Genomic DNA, 26,491 nt, shown 5'->3' with positions numbered 1-26,491 from the left:
ACCCCCCCCCCCCCCCTGCAGTACCTCTGCGGACCCCCTAGGGGTCGCGGACCCCCTGTTGAAGACCTCTGATCTAAACTATAACCTCATTTCACATTAATCGAATCGTTTGCTGCGTTACCAACGTTGTCTATGCTGACTTAGAATGCGGGATATTTAATATCAATAAGGTTGAGTTCATAAGGCTAACATTATCTTTTCTGAGTCAACAATAATTTTGGGGAGGTGTGTTTGAGCACAGTATATCATACTAAACATTGCTAAACTCCAGATGTCGCAGACCGTCTTCACTGTGCCAAATATCCCGCTGCTTCGGGGTTTCTTTTGCAGGCGCATTGAGAGGAGGAGCGGGCGAATCCGCTGTCAGTACGTGTGCAGGTATCAGTGATACGCGGGTTGATCCAATAAGTGGTAGTGTACCCGCGCACCATCGGCATGTATGCGTGCTTGTCTCTGTGTGCGAACGAGAATGACAGGGAGAAAGAATGCGATGCGGAGTTGAATGAACGGAACGATATTTATATTTCAAAATCGCAAAAAAAAAGAAAAGAAAAAAAGCTGAATCAATTTGTGGCGCTTGGTGTTGTCTCTGTGGCGCTGCGCCACACATTGGTCTATGTATGGAAAACACCACACACACACACACACACACACACACACACACACACACACACACACACACACACACACACACACACACACACACACACACACACACACACACACACACACACACACACACACACACACACACACAGGCCTGTCGCGATATGAAATTCGCACTCTATTTTTTAAATCAATGCTTTATTGGCCTAATCTGAAAAGAAATCTATGCCATGAACAGAAATATTATAGTCCTTTATTCTACTTCATTTAAGAATGCTCGATTCTGATTGGCTGGGAGGGGTGCATTAATCCGGCATATTGCCCGCTGACTTGTCGGTTCTACTTGCTGCTGACTGAGCACAGTAGATCAATACGCCACTTGTATCGTTTTCTATCACATACATTTCAAACATGAGGTCCGTTGTCAAAATAAACCAAGGAGTGCATGTTTGATCGATCGTCATTAAAGCTGACTTGATACGAATGCAACAACTACGTTGTTAAACTAGTGATCAGATCAGTTGCAACCTTGTGTGGTTGCTATAGAAACGCGTTACCTACAGTTGAGCTAACGTTATTCACCGTAGTTCTAAAGGGAACTACTTTTCGAGGGAGATGAACTTAAACAGAGCATACATTTAATAAGCATGCAATACGAATAAGAAAAAGGCTAATTATTAAAGTATTTGAATTGTTTTATTATGTTGGCCGGCGCGAAGTAGAATAAACGGAATAATCACCTCAAGGCAGGGCAATAAACAGTTTGATATGCCCGGCTCGCGGAAGGTTACCGCCCTCGACTTCGTCTCGGGCGGTAAGCCGTCCACTAGCCGGGCATATCAAACTGTTTATTGCCCGGCCTCTCGGTGATTATTCCTTACTTATTACACGGGTCTTCTGAATGCCGTGGAACGCTCCGTTCACTTGCATGGGTAGTAGTCCGGTAACTTGTCAACCCCAGCGTCTTCGGTTGTTAAGCAACGTCAACGTCTTTGGCGGACTATTTCTCTAACGAATAAATTGTAAAAAGACACACCATGTGAAGTTATTTTTTCGTCTTGGCAAGTAGCCTTGTAATAAGCGGGATAATGTATAGAACGTCGCCGGTCATTCAGGGCGAAGCAAGACACCTCCGCTGCGCGTCGGTCGCCTGTTCGCCCTGTCGGGGCTTATTTTCCCGATAATGACCGGCGTTCCATGCATTATATATCATCTCATCTCATCGTCATCCGCTTATCCGGGGTCGGGTCGCGGGGGGAGCAGCTCAAGCAGGGGGCCCAGACTTCCCTTTCCCGGGCCACATTGACCAGCTCTGACGGGGGGATCCCGAGGCGTTCCCAGGCCAGTGTTAATCTCTCCACCTAGTCCTGGGTCTTCCCCGAGGTCTCCTCCCCACTGGACGTGCCTGAAACACCTCCCAAGGGAGGCGCCCAGTGGGCATCCTTGCCAGATGCCCGAACCACCTCAGCTGACTCCTTTCTAAGTAAAGGAGCAGCGGCTCCAATCCGAGTTCCTCACGGATGGCTGAGCTTCTCACCCTATCCCTAAGGGAGACGCCAGCCACCCTTCTGAGAAAACTCATCTCGGCCGCTTGTACCCGCGATCTCGTCCTTTCGGTCATCACCCAACCCTCATGACCATAGGTGAGGATAGGAACGAAGATCGACCGATAGATCGAGAGCTTTGCCTTGCGGCTCAGCTCTCTTTTCGTAACAACGGTGCGGTAAAGCGAACGCAATACCGCCCCCGCTGCTCCGATTCTCCGGCCAATCTCACGCTCCATAGTACCCTCACTCGCGAACAAGACCCCGAGGTACTTGAACTCCTTCACTTGGGCTAAGGACTCATCATCACATGCATTATATATATTTATATATATTATATATATTTAGCAGGGTAGGCCTAAGTAACAAATGTCGGGTTGAAATCGGGCTCCGGCTCATAATTACAGGGCACAACGAATAAACCCCCTCGTCAAGTGTCAGTCACTTGTTGCATGGTCTGTGTGGGAGGCGGAGCCCTGGCGCGTGTTTATTATTTTTTGAAGCGCAATCGCGTTTACATCCTTTTTATTTAGTGTTTCAATTTTATTTATTGTTTTTGGTGGTGTTTCGTTTTTATTTAAGAGCATTTTTTGTTAATAGATTGTTTTTGGTTGTTTTGTTAATTTATTCTGGATATTTTAAATGTCTTCCAGACGTTCAGTCCCAGTGTTCTTTAAAAATAAAAGTTTATTGATCTTAGGAAGGGTGTACTTTATCATTATATTAGTTGAAAAACGGCAATATTATCGCTTATCGCAATAATTTCTGGGGCAATTAATCGCCCAGAAAAATGTGTTATCGTGACAGGCCTCCGGGCGATCAGTGGGTCTAATGAATCGGTGTAGCATGGACAGAGGCGCCGCGTCCCATTAGGCATACCAGGCAATTGCTTGGGGCCACGGGCCACTACTAGGGCCCCCAAAAAAAAAAAAAAAAACGCTCCACCCCCCCCCGTCAACAATCGCTCCGAACACCCCCCCCCCCCCCCCCCCCGTCAACAACACTCATTTGCATTTACAGATCAAATGTGTTACCGTCCAAGATAAACAGACTGCCTTGATACACCTCAGTACAAGTATAGACATTATACTTGACATTAAACTAAGCACACAGAGGTGAGAACAAATAGCAGGAAAAGACAACGCCTTTTAACGACCATGCATAACCATCAATTTTTCTGATTTATCCCCTTATTTTTTGCATTGATACACCTCAGTACAAGTATAGACATGTGTACAACTAAGCACACAGAGAGGTGAGAACAAATAGCAGGAAAAGACAACGCCATTTAACGACCATGCATAACCATACATTTTTCTGATTTATCCCCTTATTTTTGCTAGAGCAAATCCCTCAGCAGTAATTCTTTCCGCTTTTCCATTTCTGTGCTTTGTCACTGAAGAGGTTCTCGATCCCACTGGAGCTGAAAAGAAGGTGACCTTTGCTACAGCCTATCACTGAGGGCTATGTGCAAAGCGGCCATGTGCTTCCTTTGCTTGTGCCTCTCCCCTTGAGGGCTCCCTGATTGTGTGTGTTTGTGTGTAGGAGTGCGTGAGGCCCCAGGTGATGATATATAGATTTTTGTCAACCTGGGGTTGAAAGCGACTGTTAGCCAATCACCCCTGGAGAAGGGCATGAGCGCACAGAAGACAGACAGACAGAGAGACACACGTTACTTGTTGAGATGGTTGCATAAGCTAGAGCGTCCTTATTTATTTTTCTGTGTTTTTGTCCTCTTCTTTTTTTCCCATTAAGACAATGTGGTTCCCGTGACAATGAAGGGAGGTCTGTTGCCAAGGGAGATTGAGGTTCAGGTTAATTGAGAGCATCTTTTTTAAGTGTATGTGTGCCTGCACACTCACGTTTGTGTGCTAGTGAGGGAGATGATTGATAGTTTAGCCAATTATGAGCTGGAGATCCATTGTGGTTCATTAATTAAATGACTGATTAAAATACAAACAGAAGCAACTGATCCCAACTGCCATTAATAGATCCATTGCCCAAGAACCTCTAACACACACACACACACACACACACACACACACACACACACACACACACACACACACACACACACACACACACACACACACACACACACACACACACACACACACACACACACACACACGAGAGACTCAAAGACAACAAAGGCTCCCTCAAGCCACAGACAGGCGTGTGCACATATACACAGAAAAATTACTTAAAGAGGGGCATAAGAAGATAAGAGATCTGGGTGTTAAACAGCTGACAGGGACAGGCAGCGAAGGTGGAACCAAAATAGAACCAGCGATACCTGGGAGACGTGATGAGAGACGCCTGATAAGCATGTTTCCAGCCTAGCTAAAGTGGTCAACCCACAGGCAAGTAGCTGAAGATTCACCGATATGCAGACCGCCTCAAACCCTTAACCACAACAACATTAATAAATAATCCCTGTAACTATAAAAGGAAGGGAGGCGGGTAGAAAAGGGAAGAAGATGTAGGAATCGTGAGATGAGGACGATCCAGACAATACAAAACGCTACGCCACAAAACAGCACTGCAAGCCATATAATCCCCCCCCCCCCCCCCCCCCAAACACACACAGCTTTATTTTAGGAAGGAGAAAAGGGAGAAAGATCCTCTGGGGATGAGCTCATTTATTATTGCCTGTGTGTGCATGTGCGTGTGTGTGCGTGATTGTATATGCACGCTTGTGTGTAATCTGCAGGCAATTTTGTTTAACACAATGATTTTACCAGAGTGCACAGCAGAGACAGGAGAAAGACAAATGACTTTACAAGCGAGGCCAGGCTGTATCTCTGACACACAGAGAGCCATACATCCACCGGCACGCACTCCGTCACATCCGGAAATAAATCCTGGGGACGTCAGCGCTAACCTTATCCCCGGGCAGCGAGGAGCGCAGCCTGGCACGCTTCGTGTGAGCTAAATGTTGAGGCAATGGGAAAACTCCTCCAAATAGCAATAGGTATCCATCAGTGCTATGACAAACAGCCAAAAGACACCTCAGACGTTGTCAGGGGACTACAGCTCAAATCGGTGTGGCATCTGACGATTGGCTGGTGAAAGGTGATGATGATGAAGATGATGATGAATTTGGAATGATGTAATGCATGCAGGTGTTAGGATGTGTTAGTATATGGATGCGGCACCAACATATTTTGGTGGAATCATAGAGGGCTATATGATCGACAGCAGTTCTTTACTGTTGAGATCTCAAACAAAATATTCTGAATGCTGTTTAAAGAGAGACAGCCGAAGACAGAGAGAGACAGATGAACAGAGAGAGATAGAGAGATGAAATAAAAAGGAAGAAGAAGATTGGGGAAAAGGGTGTTTCTAGATCCGGTTGAGATCGAGCAATAGCAAGAAAACAGTTTCTTTAGTGCTTTGCCTCCAGTCATAAAGTCAATTTCCATCAAAAAGTTCTAGCCACTGGCTAGAAATAAACAATCACGCACATGCATGCATGCACAGACACGTTGTTCAGGACTGGAAGCAGCCGGCGCAGTGGGCTCAGGGCTTGATGACACAAACAGGAGGATGAAGACAAACGAGGTGTCGAAAACTGTGGACCGAAACGCTGTTTTGCTGATACCACCGACAGCCCGTCTTACACACATGAGCATACACTGCGAAGTTCTGATTAGGTGTGGGGGATGGGGAATGGTCATTGACGTTTCTACTGCTTTTAAAATCCCTTTTGATTAAGAATTGATTAAAAAATTAACGCCGTTAAAATTGGATTGCGTTAACGCTGTTAATAACGCGTTTAACTGACAGCCCTAATAATAATATTTATATAATATTATATCTAATATCACGGCCAAAAGCTATGTGCGCCTCAGATGATATTATGAATCATAAAGACTGCCTCTGACGTCTCTGGTACATCCACAACAAGTACAGACTCGTAGTGGGGGTTACCTCGGCCAGGGTTGAGAAGTATTGGGGAAAAGGAACTTTGGACTTGGGGAGGAAGGGATTGTACTCCGGGAACTGAGCTGCCGGACTGCCGCCGAGCTCCCCCCGCCCGGAGCTGCCGGACTGCCGCCGAAGCTTTGGCGGCAGTCCGCCGGGGGGAGCTCGGCGGCTGTCCGGCAGCTCAGCGCCGGGAGTACAATCCCTTTCTGCTCCATGTCTCCTACTCCGGACTCCGGCTGCCGGGCTGCCGCCCAGCTCCCCCAAACTGAGCAGCTCGTCCACTTTATCTTTAGCTATGCTCTGAATGGAGGGGGGTGGGGAAGTGGGAGGTAATATTCAAATGTGCCCCCTTCCTACATAGGAGGGGGCGCCGAAACTGACTTACTCGTTAGGTAACTGTAGGCGGGGTACTTTCAGAAATGCATATCTCACTCAAAAAGTAATGTACAGACTTTTTTCAAAGTTTGTATGCGTGTAGGAGCACCAGAGCCCCAAAACAACACCCAAAATCCCAGGAAAAGTCTTGTTTTCATAATATGTCCCCTTTAAGGTAGAATTTCCATTGTTTTTTTCCCGTCAACTAAAACAACTTGAACACAGGAATGAGGTGAGGAATTGGAGGACGTATTCAGGGGTCAGGGGGAAATGTCAGCAATTTGTCAGCATAGCACATTCCTTCCTTCCCTCTTTTCCCTCTCTTTTTCTCCTGAGTGGCCTCTCCCCTTGGCTTTCCTCCCATACACTGCGATCTCATACCTACCGGGGTCCTTTTCTGTAAAAATCACTACTCTCTACACCATCACTACAGAGGGGCATACAAACAGCACACAAAAGGGCACTCACAACCGCAAAACGTACCCCTTCATCAGGGGTAAGATCACGGATGTGTGAGGTGATGTACAAAACCTTACCTCAAATTCTTCGGTCTCAATTAGTAGTTTGGCAGTACTGATGCGGGAATCATAGGGAGGGATTGTGTTCTGGTTGGAAAAAACACACACACACTGAGTTTTGCTGGAGGCACTATAAACCATAGTTCCTCCTTTGTCTGACAATAACACAATTCATTTTCCAGGTAAGGAGCATTTTTTGCACTGCTGTGGCTGTTAATCACAAGGCAAGTGCAGGCCGGCAGAGCAGAGATCTATCTGCTCTGTCTGATAAGGGTCGTTACAGTGGAGAAGTGCAACTTTTTCCCCAAATCACTCGCCGTGTTGTTCAGGGCTTACGTCAGGTTTCATTTATGTGCTGCAGACTGACATTAATGGCCAGTCTGCTAGTCATTCCCTACAGGTCCTCATTTACCCGCTGCTCTCCCATCCTTTCCCCTCAATCTTCACCCAAGTTCCTTTACTACCCCTTCACCATGCACCCTCTTCTGCATCACGACAGGTTTAGGTTTAGGCTCTTATCTTTCAGAGACAAACGCTAGCCATTAGGGCTTTGTACATGTTTGACTTATAAGGCTTTTAGCACCACTGTACACGTTTGACTTATAAGGCTTCCAGCACCACTGCACGTTTGAGTTATAATGCTTCCAGCACCACTGTACATGTTAGAGTTATAAGGCTTCCAGCGCCAATGTATCATGTTTGTGACATGAGTTATGAGGCTTTCAGCACCACTGTACATGTTTGTGACATGAGTCATAAGGCTTCTAGCACCACTGCATTGGGAGCGTCTCACCTGGTCGTGTTCGTCCTCCAGGCCAGATGAAGCTTCTGATTGTTTGAAGGCAGGAAGCCACGCCCCCACACTCCTCATGAGATAGTCTTTTCCTTCCTAGAAACAAAATACACATTTAAACATTGGACAATATATGTTGCATTTCTAGGTTTAATGCAGAGAACACAATGACACAATTGCTGTATTTTCTTTTCCCAAAAAAATTTGAGCAATTATTGAACAGCAAATTGTATACATTTGCCATTTTGCAGAATACAAACTTGCATTGCCTTATAAGTGATGATATTTAGAGACATTGGCACCAGCTCACCCCCTATTGAACTGTAATGGAATTACACCCACTTCTCCATTCTTCGGTTTTCTAAGCTTCGAAGTCTTTTCAACGGCACAAAATGGCCAATTTACTCTCCCCGGGATCAGGCTGGTGACAGCATGAAGAATAGCTTTAGAATACTTATTAACCATTAAAATGAGGCAGATGTTGAATATGAAAACCATGTCTTCAACAGTAATACATCTTCAGTTCAGACCTTCAATATTATTTCCCCCATTAAATATAAGTGTGGTATCGCACAAAGGCCTAACAGATTATTCAAAATTCTCCATGTTTTTTTCACACGGTCAAAGAGACAAAGCCATAACAAATTAGCAAGTTTGGAATCAGAAATGCTTTCTCATCATGGAGTCCATGAAGAAGAAAAAGGCTGAATTAATGTAGATTTTAACATTGCAGAATAGTAATGATTATTATTGATTCATCTTGATAATGTATTAATTATGTTTGGAGGAATCCTCATTGGGGCATATGATTACTGACCAGGTGGACGGTTTCATTCAAATAACTAGTTAAGCTATTCAGAACAAGAAAAAAAAAACTAGATAAAGAAATTAGACTCTCTCACCACCCACTTTTACTGGAAAGATAAAAAACCAAGGATAGCACTCTCAACACTCCAGAACTCAAAACACTTAGGCGGACTGGAAGCACCCAATTTCATGCACTATTTTCTGGCAAATCAATTACAATACCTATACAACAGACACAACAACAGACACATTACAACCCATGGCTCGATCTTGAACAAAAAATATGCTCCCCCAACTCAATCACAGACCTCCCCTTTCTACCACAGTCAATCGAAAAATTGGACTTCTACCATAACATCACAATATCCACAACTCTGACAGCCTGGTGGAAAGCCAACAAAATCACCAAATCATCACTAGCACCGTGCAGGCATACACCCATCTGGCACAACCCGGACTTCCGTCTGCACAATACACCGATCTATCTCCCCAAATGGCAGCAAAAGGGCATTACCCACCTCCATCACGTTTTTGAAAATCACGAATTTATGTCATTCAAAGCAATAATCCAAAAATGTGGGATTGGGACAGACCAATTTCTCCACTACCAACAGCTTAAAGCCCTAATCAAATGCAAATTAAAATTAACCAACACCCTACAACCTTCCAAAACCAGCGAACAGTTACTGGACATACCCAACAACCCCAAAAAACTTATATCAAAACTCTACAGAATCATCGCCTCATCTAACCCCACAATAACGCTTCCGAAAAACAAATGGGAGGGCGACTTAACTCCGTCTCCCGACCCCGATTTCTGGACCCAAATCTGCAGAAACGTCTTCACTATGACCACCAACACTAACTTACAACTCATACAATATAAAACTATCCACAGAACACACATCACTCAGAGTAAAATGTTTAAAATGGGATTATCTGACACAGACACTTGCTCACAGTGCACTTCGGGGAGCATTGACACCTATTTCCATGCAACTTGGCTCTGTCAACCTGTTCACTCTCTCTGGACCACAGTAACTAACACACTATCTTCGGTCCTGGACTGCAGAATCCCACTGTCTCCAGCACTCTGTCTTCTAGGAGACACCTCAGATTCCCCCTTCCCCTCAAAATACAAATCCCCAGTCCTTGTCTCTCTAGCTATCACCAAGAAAATAGTCTTTCAAAACTGGAAATCTAAATCATCTTGCCACTTCAACCATTGGACCAACTTAATCACAGAATTCATCCTGACAGAAGAAACTGCTGCATATGAAAAGAACAATATCTCCGCCTTTAAATAAATCTGGAATCCCCTCATAACATTTCTACAAATTCAACAGTTAAGGTAAGCCATGTACATTCGAAGCCCCCCCCCCCCCCCTCTTCCCCTCCTAACTCTCTCTAGTTCCCCCCCCCCACACACACGTTCCCTTTCCCCAAACAACACCTTATAGCTACACACTTGCATATACCTACCCTACACACATAGCACCATACTCCTCCTTTCAGACCACATCTACCACTCCACATTTCTCCACCATTTGTCTCTGTCTGCCTGTCTGACTGTGCCCTGTGTCTGTCTGTCAGTATGTATGTTAAAGCTTGTTTCTGTGTTTTTCTTTCTTTGTGTCTGTTATTTTACATTATTTTGTGTGTGTGTGTCTTGCGCACTTGGGTATATGGGTTCGGAGCCACTTCAATCTCCTTTTTATTTTATTTTTCATTATTATCATTATTATCATTATTCTCTCCTATTTCTTACTTTTGTAAATCAAATTTTGTTGAATAAAAATAAAGTTGTCCTCCGTAGAGGGTGGTGGGATATAAAAAAAAAAAAAAAAAAAAAAGGCTGTGTCTCCTGTCCATAAACAGGGTTGGAGACACGGGAGGACCAGAGAACCCCCAGAACCCTGTACGGATGGGAGGACGACAGGATTTAACTGAGCCGTTCCCAGCGCATCCAAAGGAGGACGCACGCTGGACAAGGACCGATCGCCGTAGATCGGAGCCCCAGACGGGATCGACCTCCCTCTACCGGTGAGGCCAGAACATTGACCCGATTTGTCATGGCTCACGGAGCCACAGTATGATTTATCGTTTTCCCCGCGTTGGATCCTCATTAGCGCGGTTTTCTGCTTTACTACGAATAAATGCCCTTCCGGGCTTTCAACCAGCCGTGACGTGTGGTAATTCCTGTGGGTCCCCCTCCGCATCCCAGTGTTTCCCACACATTGACGAGACTATGGCGCCCCGCCATAGTCTAATTTCGGCCGCCATAGTCTCTGCGTGCACATGAATTATTATTCTTATTATTTATTTATTTTTTCTCCAAAATTTCTGTGGGAGACACTGCATCCCCATTCTCACCAACCTTGTTGGCCATTTCAGAAGTGTGGGGATCATTCAGGAAGGGGATGGACGCCCTGTCTTTGAGCGTTACGGTACGTGCCCCGAAGTCTAGAGAAATGCCTGCCGCACACAGAAAGTCCATTCCCAGTAAACAGTCCTCTTTTATTTCAGCGACCCAGACTGGTTGGCAGGCTGAGTAGGTCTCTATTTCAATCAGAGCCTCCCACCTCCCCAGCATGGGAGCCTTCCCTCCGGTAACTTTGGTTAGTTGAACATCTGTTGCTTGCGTTTGGATTCCAGCAGGCATGAGGTCTGGGTGCAGGAGCGACGCAGTTGAGCCTGTATTCAGTAGGACTTTGGTCCATTGGCCATTAACCAACACAGGCATTCTACAGCAGTCGGCGGTGAGTGCGTTATGGGGAAGAAGAGCATGGGTGACAGGGTGGTGAAGCGCTTTTGCAACGGGTCGTGTGTTTGGGGAGCCAAGGGTGGCTCGGGTCGCTCCCCATTACACCGAGCCCTGAGCGTTTCCACGCTCTTGCAGGGCAGAATCAGGCCCTGTACAAAGGCGCCATGTGTGACCTCTTTGGTGGCATTTCCAGCAGAGTTGGCTCTGTCGGTCGTCCGGCGACATTGCTTTGCGTTCGTAGCCTGTCGGGTACCAGGTAGGTCCAGGAGGCTGAACAGCTTGGGTCCTAGGCCGTATGGAGACCTGCTGGGTTGGTAGTCCAAGCCTTCTTTGAGTATGTCTTCCACTGCCAATGCTTTATCGAGTGCTGCCTCCAAGGTCTGTGGGTCAGCGAGCCGGACTTGCTGGTGCAATGGGAGGGGTAAGAGGCCTTAGTTCCTTAGTTGACACCAAGCGTGTTGCATCATCAAAATCAGGCAATCCCCTCTGTGCAAGGTAATGCAGCTCAGCCGCAAAGACCCATAATTTTTCTCTGGGTTCCCGCACCCGTTCGCTGAACCTCTGTCGCATCACAACTGCTTCCAAAACGCCTCTTTAAGGCTATAAATATAGCTTGTGGATTTCCTAGGTCGGCTGTGGTCGCATCCAACAGTACTCTTCTTGCCTCCCCTTCCAATGCTGAGACTAATTGAACAGCCCTTTCAGCCGGGGAGCATTCATTGGCTGTCGCTAGCAGCTCAAACTGGGCGCAGCATGTTTCCCAAGATTTGAGGCCGTCATAACATCCCAATTTTATGCGACCTCCCCTGGGGACGGGGACTGGGGTTGGTTTTTGGAGAGTAACCAAGGCAGCAATAAGTGCAGTAGTCGGAGCTGGAACTAGGTTACCTGGTTGGTTAGCAGCGGCAGCCATGGAACTAACAGGGTCTACGATGGGGGAGCTAAACCCGTCAAGCCTCCCCCTAGGGAAAGTAGCTCCCTCCGTACACTTGTGGGACTGGAGTTTAGGCTTGGAATATCAGGTTGTCCAATAATGGACAACATGTTTTTGAAGCTGTTGAACAACCTGATACCATAGAATCATAGATAGTCAACTCTGAGGGAAACAGTAATAAAAGGTGTCCATACAATGTATTCTTTCAGACCCTCCAGGTTTTCGCGATGTCGCGATTTGCAACTTCAACGCAACATTAACCAAACACCGCGAATTCAGGGCGGTGTCGTCATTTTAACCAACCACCGCAACTTTCCCGCAAATTTGACCAATCAGTGGCGTCGTCTTCAACTGACGTCGACAAACTTCCTTCCGCCTCACTTCCGTGTTTACGTTCAAGCGATTCAAGCATTCATGCAGGATGTGCGCGTTTCCCACTTGCCGACCAAAATAACTGTGAAAGATCGCGAAAAGCAGTATCCTGGTATTCAACAATGAAAGCGGGGGGGAAATATTTTGCACTGCATGCAACAATGTGGTGGAACATAAGCGGAAATCTTCCATTGATAAGCATTTTGCCACCACGAAACATAACTACAGAACTGCAGAACTGCAGGCAGGACGTCAGACAACGAGGCAGATCACTATGACACAGGCCGTGGCATCCAAGTCAATTGCCATCGCGGAAAGAATCAAGAATCAATTATTCATAGGACTATTTCTCAGTGTTTTTGTTCTTTTAATTAATGTTTTTTTCAGTAATAACCTAATATTTAACTGACTACTCGGGGGGAAATTGCAGTAATAACTTAATATTTAACATCAGGAAAATCACAAATTTCACTTCCTTTCGCACTGTAATCGCAACAAAAACCTAATAAACACCCCAACTCTCATCGCAACTTTTTGGAAAAGCTCACGCAACATCAGGCATTTTAGGCCGCAACAATCTCAAAACAGGCCCGTGAAATCCTGGAGGGACCGTTCTTTGTTTAAACTTATAAAAAATAGCCATGTGACTAGGGCTGCAACTAACGATTATTTTAATAATCGATTAATCTGTCGATTATTTTTTCGATTAATCGATGAATCGGATATAAAGAAAAAAAATAAAAATAATTAATTGCCGCATCTTTATTCAAAAACTGAACATTACTTCAAATTCACAGTGCAGACTGAAGTGTAAAAACACCAGGTAATATTGCTCCAACGTCCCGGAACTATTAAAAGTAATATTAAATAATAAATGGATTAAAAAAACATAACTGGGATAACACAAAAAAAAAACATACAATGTATGATATACTTTTATATGTATATAAGGGATGTCCATGGTTAACCGGTCAAACCTATTGAAACCATTTTCGAGGCTCCTTGAAATAGAACTTGTAATATTGCTTTAATTGCTGATAAGATGGTTCAAGATAGGACATTAAACAGGTCATAATTCTATCTTTACTATCTATTTTATATTACTGGGAAAACACCTTGGATCACTGCTACACTCCGTTCAAGGACAGCTACAAGGCTATCCCCCTGCCTGCATTCGGAAAGTCCGATCACGTTGCCATCTTCCTTCTCCCTAAATACAAGCAAAAGATCCTTAACGAAGCTGTGGTGACTAAAGAAGTAAAACGTTGGAATGACCAATCAGAAGGCTTGCTGCAAGACGCGCTTGACAACGCTGACTGGGAAATGTTCCGGGAGTCCTCCGACAACGTCAGTGAGTTTGTGGAAGTAGTCGGGAACTACATACACCTACTGGTAAATGACATTATACCATCAGTCAAAATAAAAGTTTTCCCAAATCAGAAGCCATGGGTAGATGGAACTGTCAGGGCAGCACTTTCAGCGCGTACTGCTGCCTATAATGTTGGGATTACTACGGGGGACATGTTGGACTACAAAGTGGCTGCTTATGGCCTAAGGAAGGTCGTAAAAGCTGCAAAGTGCCGATATAAGGTCAAAGTGGAAGCCGACTTCACCGCTGGTGACCCCGCTAGTGTGTGGAAGGGCCTGCGAATAATGACAGACTTTAAGAACAAGGCCGGCTCGGTGTGTAGCTCTGACCCCTCCCTTGCTGATGAACTCAACACTTTCTTTGCACGGTTTGAGATGGAGAGTGAAGATCATAACTCAATGGTAGTCATGGCCGACATGTTTGGGAATAACACCAAACCCCCCTTCATAGTAAGTGAGAGTGATGTGAGGAGGGTGTTCAAAGGGGTAAATGGGAAAAAGGCTGCCGGGCCTGACCAGATCCCTGAAAGGGTCCTTAAATCCTGTGCTGACCAACTAGCTCCAGCGTACACCATGATCTTTAATACATCCCTGGCCCAAGCTGTCGTCCCATCTTGCTTTAAAAAGTCTATCATTGTACCGGTGCCCAAAAATAGTAAACCATCATGTTTGAACGATTACCGTCCAGTGGCCCTGACCTCTGCAGTGATGAAACGTTTCGAAAGGCTGGTGAAAAATTACATCTGCACCTCCCTGCCAAACTCGTTCGAACCCCTCCAGTTTGCTTACAAAGCAAACAGAAGCAGAGACGATGCCATCTCCAACCTGCTAAACACCACTCTTACTCATCTGGATGGTGGGGGGGGGAACTATGTGAGGATGCTGTTCATTGATTACAGTTCAGCTTTCAATACCATAGTCCCCCTCCGCCTGATCGACAAGATGAGGTCGCTGGGGATCAACACCCAAATGTGCAACTGGGTGCTCAGCTTCCTTACTGACCGCCCCCAGGTGGTGAAAGTGGAGGGTGGTGTAACCTCTGGGCCGCTGACCCTCAACATCGGTTCCCCCCAGGGTTGTGTTCTGAGCCCGCTGCTGTACAACATCTACACTTATGACTGCACAGCCTCCGGAAGTTCAACCTCCATCATTAAATTTGCAGACGACACTGTGGTGCTGGGTCTTATCTCTGATAACAACGAGCAGCCCTACCAGAACCAAGTGGCAGACCTGGCACTGTGGTGTCAGTCCAACAATTTGGCCCTAAATATGAAAAAGACAAAGGAAATGGTGGTGGACTTCCGGCGGAAGCAGGACAGCGGGTTCACCCCCCTCATCATCAACGGGGAGCCTGTGGAGAGGGTTCCTAGTTTTAAGTACCTGGGTGTGCACATCACTGAAGACCTAACCTGGACCCTCCACACACAACATGTGACAAAGTCATCTAGGCAGCGACTGTACTTCCTCCGGAGGCTGAGGAAATTCAAGGTCTCCCCTTCCATCCTGAAGACCTTCTACTCCTCAGCCGTGGAGAGCGTCCTCACAGGATGCATCTCCGTCTGGTACGGAAGCTGTACCACTCAAGACCAGGCCAACCTACAGAGGGTGGTGCGCTCAGCTGAGCGGACTATCAGAGCGTCCCTACCCAACGTGAAGGACATCTACCACAAGAGGGTGGAGTCGAGGGCAAAAAACATCAGGAGGGATGACACACACCCCAATGCCAGCCTCTTCACCCTGCTGCCGTCGGGTAGACGCCTACGAAGCCTTAACTCAAGGACTGAGAGACTTAAGAGAAGTTTTTATCCACAGGCAGTGAGACACTTGAATTCAAATTTTTAATTCAACACCTTATTTTTATTTTATCTAAATAAATTAACTAATTTATTTTATTTTATATTTTTATTTTATTTAATATTTTTATTTATTTATTTATGCACAGTGTGGAGCATTGACCATTTAACATTTCACTTCAATTCATTGTATGTGACAAATAAAAACACTTGAACTTGAAACAAGTTTTCACCAAAATCTTTTTTTTTATTTTTTTTTTTTTACTGTTGCATTTGAACGCATCAATCATATTACTGAGCCGATCTGAACACATCACATTTGACACTGTTTGTGACCATTGGTTAGTTGTTTTTTTTAAGCTAACTAGCTCTAAATCCTGCATATAAAAACTGCATTACTATTTTTAACTGACGGGACTTTCTACACCGTCCGGTTGTGTGATTACTACCGCTGCTTTGAATGACTGTTGATGCACGCGGTGCCGACTCCGAGCCCGTCTGCACAACGTCTGCAGCAGCAGCAGCTGACAGAGTTTTCGGTTGGACTAGACGGATACTGAGTTGAGGGAGTTTTTTGAACACAAAGACAGTGAAGGTACAACACTTTTATGTAGGCCTACAGTGCAGTTTTAAGATATGACCAAAATACAAGCTGTGGTCGCTGTGGGCGTGCATGAACCGTGAACCAACCTGTCGGCGGCTGGCTGTAAACAGTGCTGCGCCTATGAGTAACTTATTAATCGCGCGACACAACGAATCGACGACCAAATTCGTTGCCAACGCATTTAGTCATCGATTTTTATCGATTTTATCGATTCGTTGTTGCAGCCCTACATGTGACTTAACATAATTCCTTTTGTTTTGAAACTGCTCCTGAAATCAAACTAGTCTTCTGCCTTCAATGTGTTTGACTTTCAATTTGCAAATTCAGGCTTCCCTTCCTTTGATCTCATAAAACATTTAACAAGTTGCAATACCGAAGATGCACAGTATAGAGCAGGGGTCAGCTACCTTTTCAACATGCAGTGCCAGTTTGACAGTCTCTCGTTAATGAGTGTGCCTTAAGCAACAATATATTTAAAATTAAGCTGAATTATGACATAGCGACCAAAACAATTTCCAGAAGACCTGGAATTTTACTATTTTCATATAGTCCACAATCATGCATCGACATTTTAATTGTTTTTTTGGTTGTTATATTTGCAAAATGGGCTTACAAATTATAATTACATGTCCCATTTTAAAACACAATTTTTAGAAACTCATTCCAAAAAATATTTGCACTGTGAGAAAATTAAAAAACGCGAATATATGAGAATGTTGGAACCATCCACATCAATATCTTTAAGACATGCACAGCTTTGCAAAACCATGTGAAGGGGGATGCATAAAGGCCACTTGCAACAATAGTTTAAATATTTTCTTCTCTATTACTCACAACATAGGTTTAAAAACTATTAATTGATCCCATTTCAGAAAAACTGCTTTCTGTAACTAATTTAAACATTTGCACTGGGAGGAAATGCCCAAAACAGAAAAAAGTATAAAAAAAATCAGTCGTAATCATGCTGCCACATTGTGCTGTATTTTTTTTAAATTATATATATATATATATATATATATATATATATATAAATTAAGAGAGATATATTCCTTTTTTTCTTTTTTAAGTATGCCAATGATTATGCTGCCCCGTGCCAGTGGTGGCACACGTGCCTAGGGTTGCCGACCGCTGGTATAGAGTGTAGCCTTTGCAATGAGAAGGCAACAATAGTATGAACATTTGTAATCAGCTATAACAATTGATTATTTCTTTTTTACATGCAGCAGAGGTGAGTAAGCATAATATAATCAGTCGACATTAGAAAAGACTCAAAGTCCAATGTTATGTTATGTTAGCTGTACAAACAACTTCACAGACCAATCCTACTTTCAGGGCACAGTAGAATAAATGCGTCATGGCAAGGATGCATTTTTTTTTTATGAATAATATTGGGAAAGCAGAGGAGGAAAGGGTGAAAAGAGGGATGTAGATGTTTGGGCTAGCGTTCCCTTCTGTTTAGAGTTACAAACAGAATAACCCAAACCCATAAGGAGACATCACAATTGAATAATGGCTTTTATAAATACGAAGATTAATACAAATGTTTAGTAATTTGGGGACAAGGGACGGCCTGGTCTCTCCAATGGTCAAATATATGTAAATAAAATATATCAAAAAATATTATCTATTATTTTAACCAGTTTTATTAATGGGGTTTCATTTATCCAGAAATAAACCGGGTTGTAACCTTAGAAAGTTACGGTTTACTTGAGCTTGGTGGCTGGCATGAGCCAGTTGTCATAGTATCGTAGTAAGCTTGATAGGTATTGAAATATATCAATAAATAAGGTCTCCGCTGGAGATCTGCTTCTCCACAGTTTAGGGGGTAGAGGCGGGGATAGGATAATGAGCCTATTATTATAATTTATTATGTACTTTTATACTGTATACACAGGAATATGCATTGCCAATGCCACTATTTAACGTTCTGCCCACTAGAGGGCATTCTACTATTAAACATTTCTCTCTTGCCCAGTAAATATAAGGCACAAAGGGATTTGACAATACTGCCTCTCAACCGCTATTTTATAATGAGCCGCGTTGCCCATGGTGATGGAGAGCTTACTCACAACTCGCGTTGCACGTCCCTTTTACATCCAACGCCATTCTTGGTTGCGATTTCTTCAGACGACAATTAAATAACAAATCATTGAGTGAATCACAAAGGTGGATTTTTTTATGGCTTGCCAGCGGATAAATCCTTTTAACCAATCACATTCAGGTATATTTGTCATAGTCACCACAATGGTGACACGGTATGTGAATATAGGTTGTTTTTGATAACATGAAAGGCGTGCAGTTGTATGGCAAAAGATTTGTTTTGGAAACCAACTTTCTATGAAAGGATGACAGCCTAATTTAGTTATTGAACAGGAAAATGACCCACTCATCGTAATCCCCCTCATCTGCAAACAGCCATTAACTGTGCTATTTAACTTTTGGATTCAAAGTAAAATTCCAGTATGCTTGAATCCTCTTAATACATAGGATGTTTGGTTGAAGGGACGGAGCATGAGCACTAGGCTATACAGGCTCTATAAGTCGAGTATTCCATCCGTCTTTTCACCTGCGCGATTATTACACAAATATGACGCATATTTGCATCGCAGCTGACGTAAATAGTTTTTAACGTGCGTGTAGACTTTACACTCAGGTATGACGTGAGAAAAGCATTTCGTTTTCACATGCGGGGAGGCCCCGGTGAGAAGGGTGAGATAGGCTTATGTTAGTGTACATTTTAGAGATAAATGTTGGGCTGTTTCTCTTTGATACGCTGGTGCGCTCTCACTCAGTCATTTAAAAGAACTTGGTTACCAACGGCACTCAAAAGTGCCACTCGCATCACGTCAAGATAACGCAGCCTAATTTTTATTGCATTCATTTTTTTATTACTTTTACTATTATTTACTGTATTTCTTTGGCCTATCGGGGGTCCTCATTGGCATGTAGAATCACAGGGGAAATACTGAGTTCTCTAGGTTTGAGGATTGTTGGATAGATTGAAATGATGCGAGTAAACAACTTAACAAAATATCTAACATAGGTCTAGTCATTATAGATACTAATGTGGAAATGTTAGATTATACCTTCAAGCTCGATCAGGAAAAAAACGATATGCTTATTTCACTCAGCCCCATGGAAAATATTTTTGCTTCTTAGAAAAGCTCAGCTTATTATTCGAGCTCTGAGCATAGTAGACTTCTCAGTCCTCCCACTTTACCAGATCACTACATAACCTGGATCAGCTGTTAAATAACATTGCTTTGTGACTTGCATATGCGTGCGTGTGTAATGTAAATGTCCATCCACTGATTAAAGGTTGGGTATGCGATTTGCGAAACGCCAGCAGATTTTGAAAATACACAACTCAAATGGTCCTACCCCCTCTCATTCAACGCTGAATCTGACTCCACCCATTCCAAGTACCTGGACGCGCAATCATGCACGAGCGCGAACAGAGATGCGCGAGAGCGAGCCAGGCTAGCATAGGTTTTCGTTTAACAACATGGCACTACATTCAGCTGTAAGTTGCACCCAGTACCGCGGGAAGTAGGGGTGCTGGGGGTGCTGCAACACCCCCTGTCCGAGGCCCTGTCTTATCACAGAAAACGATCATTTCTAAAAACTCCGGCCAAAGTGGAGATTTCTGAAAACGCCGGTTACGTGTTGTCGTGTCAACGGGGAGAAACGGGATTTTAGGTTCTGAAGCGTCACATTATGCACCAGGAAATGCTTAACGTCATGTGAGCGCCCGCTGTACCGTATTGGTCCGAATATAAACACAAACCCCATTGTAAGACGACCTATATTTGGAAAAAAGATTTGAAGACCAGATCTTGTTTTTATGAATAAATAAATTGTATTCATTGAAATAATATACGAAAATAAAAAAGGCATAGAATAAAACACTGCATTGCCACTAAACAGTAGTGCAAATAGGCCGTACTGATGTGTACACCAAAGACTATTCCTGACACTCCTCTGCCCCGCTGTGTTCGCTCTGGCTGTGGTCGCTCCGCACTGTTTCGGCCCGTGGCAAAGCGAGTCTGACCTAGTGCTGAAAAAAGGTTATATGAAAAAGTGTGAGGGTAGCGGTGGTGCGCTAAACTTGTTCTGTGAGCAGCTGGATGTGAACCTTGGTGTGAAGGAAGTGAACACAACGATCGATTTTCAACTGTGCGCGCATTCACTGGTGTAATTGAGCTGCGCTGCTATATATCTTTTTTATCAATGTAACGAGTTGCGAGTCTAGTGCAGGCTGAGTTTTTTTTTTCCAGCACCCCCTGCTGAGAATACGTTCTCGCGGCTATGTTGTCACATAAATAATTAGTATTTTTAGAAAATGTATGTTTGTTTCATATAATTGTATTGGAAGTCCTGGTTTTCACTAGGGTTGCCGCGGTGTGGAAATGTTCACACCGAGTAATACACTCGTCTCAACACCGGTATTACCGAGTATAAACGGTATAAACTCTGAAACTAGGTCAACCGCCACATATACGGTTTTTAGACCCTTCTCGTCCTTCAGTTGCCGCAGACGTTTGAAAGCAGCGCCTAGGATTATTCTTGATTTCAGTTTTTCTCTTTCAGCGTTTTTATTATCAATTACTCTCTGAAAAAGAGTTTTCCTTCTCTTTGCTGGCGGTGGTGGTGGTGGTGGGGATGGTGGCGTCTTGTCTGCCATGGAAATTGTCTTCTACTGCTAGGTCCAAATGTGGATTAACTAGTTCCAGTAGCTACCGCAGGATAACAACAAACAGGAGCTTGCTCTGGGTCACGAGCTCTGGGTCACGAGTACTGCACGAAGGGGGCGGGGGAGGGGGAGTGCAGTACGACCGTTTGATTGACGTACTTACTGTCCAATGCAACTCGGTGGCAATGGAAATGATTGGCTGGAGTTTTTCGAGCCCTGCCCGTTCCACAGATGATTGACTTGTTTAATTTTCATGTCAGTACTTCTAACTCAGTGGCTGTAAGCGGGTTATGATAAGGATTTAAAGTAATTTTGCAAAAATGGCCAAAAAAGCGAATTCCGTACCCAACCTTTAATAGCGCACAATTCAATATTCCAAAATTAATTAACCAGTTTCCTGGTTTAATGTGGTCATAAGGGGTGTGTGTGTGTGTGTGTGTGTGTGTGTGTGTGTGTGTGTGTGTGTGTGTGTGTGTGTGTGTGTGTGTGTGTGTGTGTGTGTGTGTGTGTGTGTGTGTGTGTGTGTGTGTGTGTGTTTTGACCTGGTTCCTCTCAGCACTGAACAGATAGCTCGCCATGAGCTGGAGAGCCTCGGGGTTGTCATGGTGATAATGCAACGCCTTCTCTATGGACTCTCTGCACTTGTCCGCCGCTCCCTCCTCCATGCTAGACACACAGAAAACTTTTAACAACAGTCAGAGTGACATCATATAACAGTACAAAAATCTAAAGGGAACTGTCATCTTAGCCCGCCAGAGCGCTAACCATAGGATGTAAACGATACACGCCCTTAACGACCCCATTAACGACCTAACCCTAACCCCGATATACTACTTTACTATGCCACTTTCTCACATTCAACACAATTTCCTGTCTTTCTTCACTGCTCCAATGAAAGACAAAAGCCTGTTCAAACATAGAAGATGAATAATATAAAGGTGTTTTAGTTTACCAGAGGTCTGTCAGGTAGATCTCTGCCACAGAGCAGTAGGCCACACATACGTCTTTGGTTGTTGGTATTTCAGCATCCTCATCAGATGCTGCGCAAGCTCCTACCAGGGCCTGTGTCAAGTAATTTATTAAGTCGAGTTATTTGTTGCACATTTGTAAAATTAATATTGTACATACACCCCGCAATTAATATCATGAAAAGTAATATCATGACTTTTCATGATATTAATTGCGGAGTGTATGTACAATATAAATTTTGCAAATGTGCAACAAATAACTCAACCTAATAAATGACTTAACACAGGTCCTAATTAAGAAAAAGCAAACATTATTTTTCAACTGTCAACAGCTCCCTCTTATGTAAAATTTCCAAAACTGCATGAGTAAATCAATTAATGCTACAAATCTCTTACCAAAATGTGCCATGGGCCATCCTGTCCAACCTAATCCTGAGCTGCCTATTGACACTTGTTTCATTTCATTATTATCCCTGTTGGTTTGCAAAGATGTTCAGAGTTCACCCAGACTCTGCATAGCCGCCCCCTACCACCACCGCAACGCACGTGTTGTATGTTGCACGTCCTGTCACGTAACGTACGTTAAGTATGGGACAGTTGGCCCAAAACGCACGAGATGTATTCGTTTTCACAAAGAAATCGTTTCCGTGTGGACGGGGCCGAATTGTACGTGGTATGTCCGGTCACATAATGTACACACTTATAGTGTGTTCCAGATGCCTCGGACACCAGCCTTCCGCATCGCACTTTTGACGTAATTTCCTGTCTCGTAGCACTTATAGCATTCCCGTTCGTCTTTGTGATTGTGTCATGAAATTGGCTAGTTGTAGTTTACTGTTAGCTACATTAGCCTCTTTTGCAAACCAGCTTGAAAACAAACAACGCAACTTTACATTGTATTGCACGCACAGCAAGACCGTGCAATGCATAAACTGGTGTAGCAATGTAATCAAGTGTGTAAGACCATTTAAAATAAACATTAAAACGGACCAACGTGGTACAAATAGAAAGAAAATAAATCTCTTTACGGGTGCAGCCATTTTCGTTGAGAGTCATCACTGAACTCGGTATACTCTGAGAATTCTGAGGGGGCCCGGCCAAAAGGGGGCGTGCCGCAAGAAAGCTGTGAGATTTCCCCACTTGCAACTCAGAAGGCTGGTGTCCGAGGCATCTGGAACACACCATTATTGTCTGTGGTACGTCTTTTCACTTAATATACACACTTATTGTATGTGGTGGATCCTGGCACAAAAAAATAAAATAAATATTAATAAATAAAATAATTGTTGTGTAGCTAGCTTTTTTTTGTACGGGGAATGGGTTAACCTAGCAATTATTGGTGCTTGGCACTCGTTTTTATGAACATCCTTACTGTACCGACAGCGATATATTACTCTTTCTTATGACAAATGTACTTATTGCAAGTGACTTTGGAAGTGATGGCAATGTGACACTGAAGCTTCGATACGCGCTTCAAACCCTGATCTACAACTCCCAAGAAGCACTGCTTCGAAGCTTGCTTCAGAGCAAAAAACATCACGTGACATGTGACGTCCGAAGCAGCAACTGGTTCGTTGCCTGAATGAATCACTTGACTGGTCCGCGGCTCGGTGGAGAAGCTTTGAGCAAAAAAAAAAGAAACCGACTCAATCCATAAGCCGTTGAAAAACTAAGGCAGCCTACCCCAATACCAAATCTTTGAGTGTCTAACCCCATCCCACATAATCACCCCCTTTCAAAGTTACTCAAGCACACCCAACCACCTTGCCCGAAGCCAGGTCACCGCCTAATTATTTAATGAAAAAAAAAAACACAATCGATGCTACAATCGTTTACGGGAGTTGTGCATACGGTATGTATGTAATAGAACAACGTAAAGTATCGATTAGAGTAGACTAGGGGATAACACACTGACTGTGGAGTGGAGGATCCGGGTTCGAATCCCATTCCTGGGGGGAAAGTTTTTATATGCTGTTTCAATTATATCCTAGCCTACATCAGTTAGCCTATCTGGACAGAAGGCTAGGCATATCCCTTTAAGAACAATTTAGACACATATTTAGATCAATCTTTATTCGTGAAAAGATCATGCTATTAAGTATTTGGGTTTGTGTGTTTGTGAGTCAAATAGTTTTCAAAGCAGGGATACGTTGAATCCACTGCAGCCTCGAACTTCGCCAGCAGAGGTCACTGTCACTGAAGCTTCGAGTAATGAACCCATTTTCGAAACATTGGCTCAACTGGTTCAATGCTTTATAAAAGATTTGCCCATCACTAGACTTTGGATAAAAGCGTCTGCTAAATGCCCTAAATGTAATTGTAAAGATCACTCTGTCCGAAAGCAGGGCCCGGAGTTCTAATCCTAAATCACACATTATTAAAAGGCTGATTCTTGCCCATGTGTGTGCAGCTACCTTATATTCTCAGTAAGAGACAGGTAAGGAGGGGTGGGGTAGCTAGGAGTTTGTCAACAACAGTGATGCCCAACCAGGGGACCAGCAACGTAACCCCGGGGGTCACACAAGTAGATATCAGGTTGTAGGCAGGAACATTTATGGCATAACAAAATGTGACATATTTTCTTTTTGTATTTATGGAGGATCATGTTTTCCCATGGTGACTTCCAGTAGAGGACTATACAGTTTGCTAAAAAGTGAGTAGGAGTATGATTAGGCGTCTTTCTAAAGGATAATGACAGGAAGCGTAATTATGAGGGAACCATTGGGTTTTCTGGTTGGAACTGACTACCCTTGAACATCGATAACAAACCGCCAATTCAATGAATTGCCATTTGTTCTTGGTATTTGGTATTTGTTCTTGTTTTGAGGCATTGTATGTCGTTTTGCGATTGTTTTTGTACTGCTAATGCCCTGTCCTACAAGTATTAAATATAGATATTGCCGTTATTCTATAAATGCATATTATTGTAGGTCGGATATATCAAAAACAGCTGTGGTCTATTCTATATATTTAACAAATATGTCCTGCACATACGTTTTTCAGAAGGTTGGAGCAAGATGTGCAATTGGTTTGCTGTAGGGTCGATTCTAAAAGAATAAAAGGTCTCAGCACTTACAGTGGTCTGTTTTTCTTTCTCCAGAACGGACAGCAGTATCTCTATTCCTTTAGTGTAGTATTCCACAGCTTCTTGTCCACTGTGTATCTGTCCCAGTAACATGTATTTACTGTGGCCTTCATTTGGACTTATCTCCACAGCACGCAGAAACACTTAAACACTCTTGGTCAAGGAGGAGACAGGGCTTTTTGGTGTGTGGAAAATAAACAGTCACTGTACCATTGGCAGAAATTAGTTCTCTAAAACACACACACACACACACACACACACACACACACACACACAAAGGATATTTCTTTAGCTTTCTGTCTGTCTCCTAGCTCTGAGCAGATGTGTCCCAGGATGTCTAGTGCCTGTAGATGGGTCGGCTCTACATCCAGCGCCCGCTGACAGAAGCGATTTGCCATCTCAAAGTCGAAGCTGTCCATGCACTCCTCCGTCTGGAATGACAGGACAGCAAAACATTCCCGACTGAGCAGTGTTTCCAAACCTTGAAATGTTAGAGCAACAACAGAATATGGAGGGCACCTTTTCTAGGAGTTGTTGTACAGAATATCTCTCGGCTGTCTTTTTCTTGGCTTTCTCCTGCATACGTAGTTTGACCCTTTCGTGAGGCGATAGGTCAGCCATTCCTGTACCTATATCGTACATGATTAACACATATAAGGCAAAGAGAACGTCAACGTGAAGTCCAAACTGTTGTCACGCTAGCTTGAGTTTATAATTCAAATAAAGCCAGCCCTGAACCCTGAGGATATTACCTCCATTTGAGTGGTTGTCTTTCCTTTTCGTTTTGTTCTTCTTTTTGCCCTTTGCCTGCCCTCCCATGGTATTGTACTGCTAATTGCTGTTTCTGAATTGAACTTAAGTTAGAACATCAAGTTGACAGTAGGACCAACGGCCACAAGCATGGAGAGGGTTTCACACGTTCTGCGCATGTGCCTCTCTGTTGGCAACTACGGAAACCACCGAGGACATCTTTAGCAGACTGCAAATCTTAATTAGCCTGCCCTGGCTAACGCCAAACCGAGAAGAGGTCTGGGAACCACACACAGTAGCTGTGTTCGAAATCGTTCCCTATACACTCACTCACTATGCCCTATAATGTTCATGATATAGTGCACTATATAGGGAACGAACAAACGAGGGGTGTGTTCGAAACCGCCTACTTGCTTACTGCTTACTACCTACTAAATATTTGGCTTACTTCTCGAATCCTTAAATAATGATTGAGTAATCCATTTGAGTAATCGACGTTCAGAAGACCGTCCTTACTTAACCACCTCAGATGACGTGAATCAAATGACGTGTCAATAACCTACCGACCGGGCGCCGTTAATAAACAT

At 43.9% G+C, this 26,491-nt stretch overlaps 1 protein-coding gene across 2 annotated transcripts in view; it reads right to left on the bottom strand.

The window, feature by feature from the left end:
* si:dkey-12j5.1 (uncharacterized) overlaps positions 1-26,097 on the bottom strand; it is a 55,172-nt gene extending 29,075 nt beyond the window's left edge. Inside the window, exons 1-8 of one of the 2 annotated variants that reach the window (XM_060053012.1) lie at positions 25,907-26,097; positions 25,674-25,783; positions 25,441-25,585; positions 25,146-25,300; positions 22,054-22,163; positions 21,644-21,767; positions 7,767-7,862; positions 6,992-7,060 (exon numbers count right to left, since the gene is read on the bottom strand). In XM_060053012.1, the coding sequence (XP_059908995.1) occupies positions 6,992-7,060; positions 7,767-7,862; positions 21,644-21,767; positions 22,054-22,163; positions 25,146-25,300; positions 25,441-25,585; positions 25,674-25,783; positions 25,907-25,973 (876 nt within the window). In that variant the 5' untranslated portion in view covers positions 25,974-26,097. The remainder of the gene's footprint in view (positions 1-6,991; positions 7,061-7,766; positions 7,863-21,643; positions 21,768-22,053; positions 22,164-25,145; positions 25,301-25,440; positions 25,586-25,673; positions 25,784-25,906) is intronic. The other variant, XM_060053011.1, reaches the window with a different exon arrangement.
* Positions 26,098-26,491: the final 394 nt, after the last annotated feature.

The sequence above is a fragment of the Gadus macrocephalus genome, chromosome 6 (assembly GCF_031168955.1).
Source record: "Gadus macrocephalus chromosome 6, ASM3116895v1".
Classification (NCBI taxonomy): Eukaryota; Metazoa; Chordata; class Actinopteri; order Gadiformes; family Gadidae; genus Gadus; species Gadus macrocephalus.
This window is presented reverse-complemented; position numbering and strand designations above follow the sequence as displayed.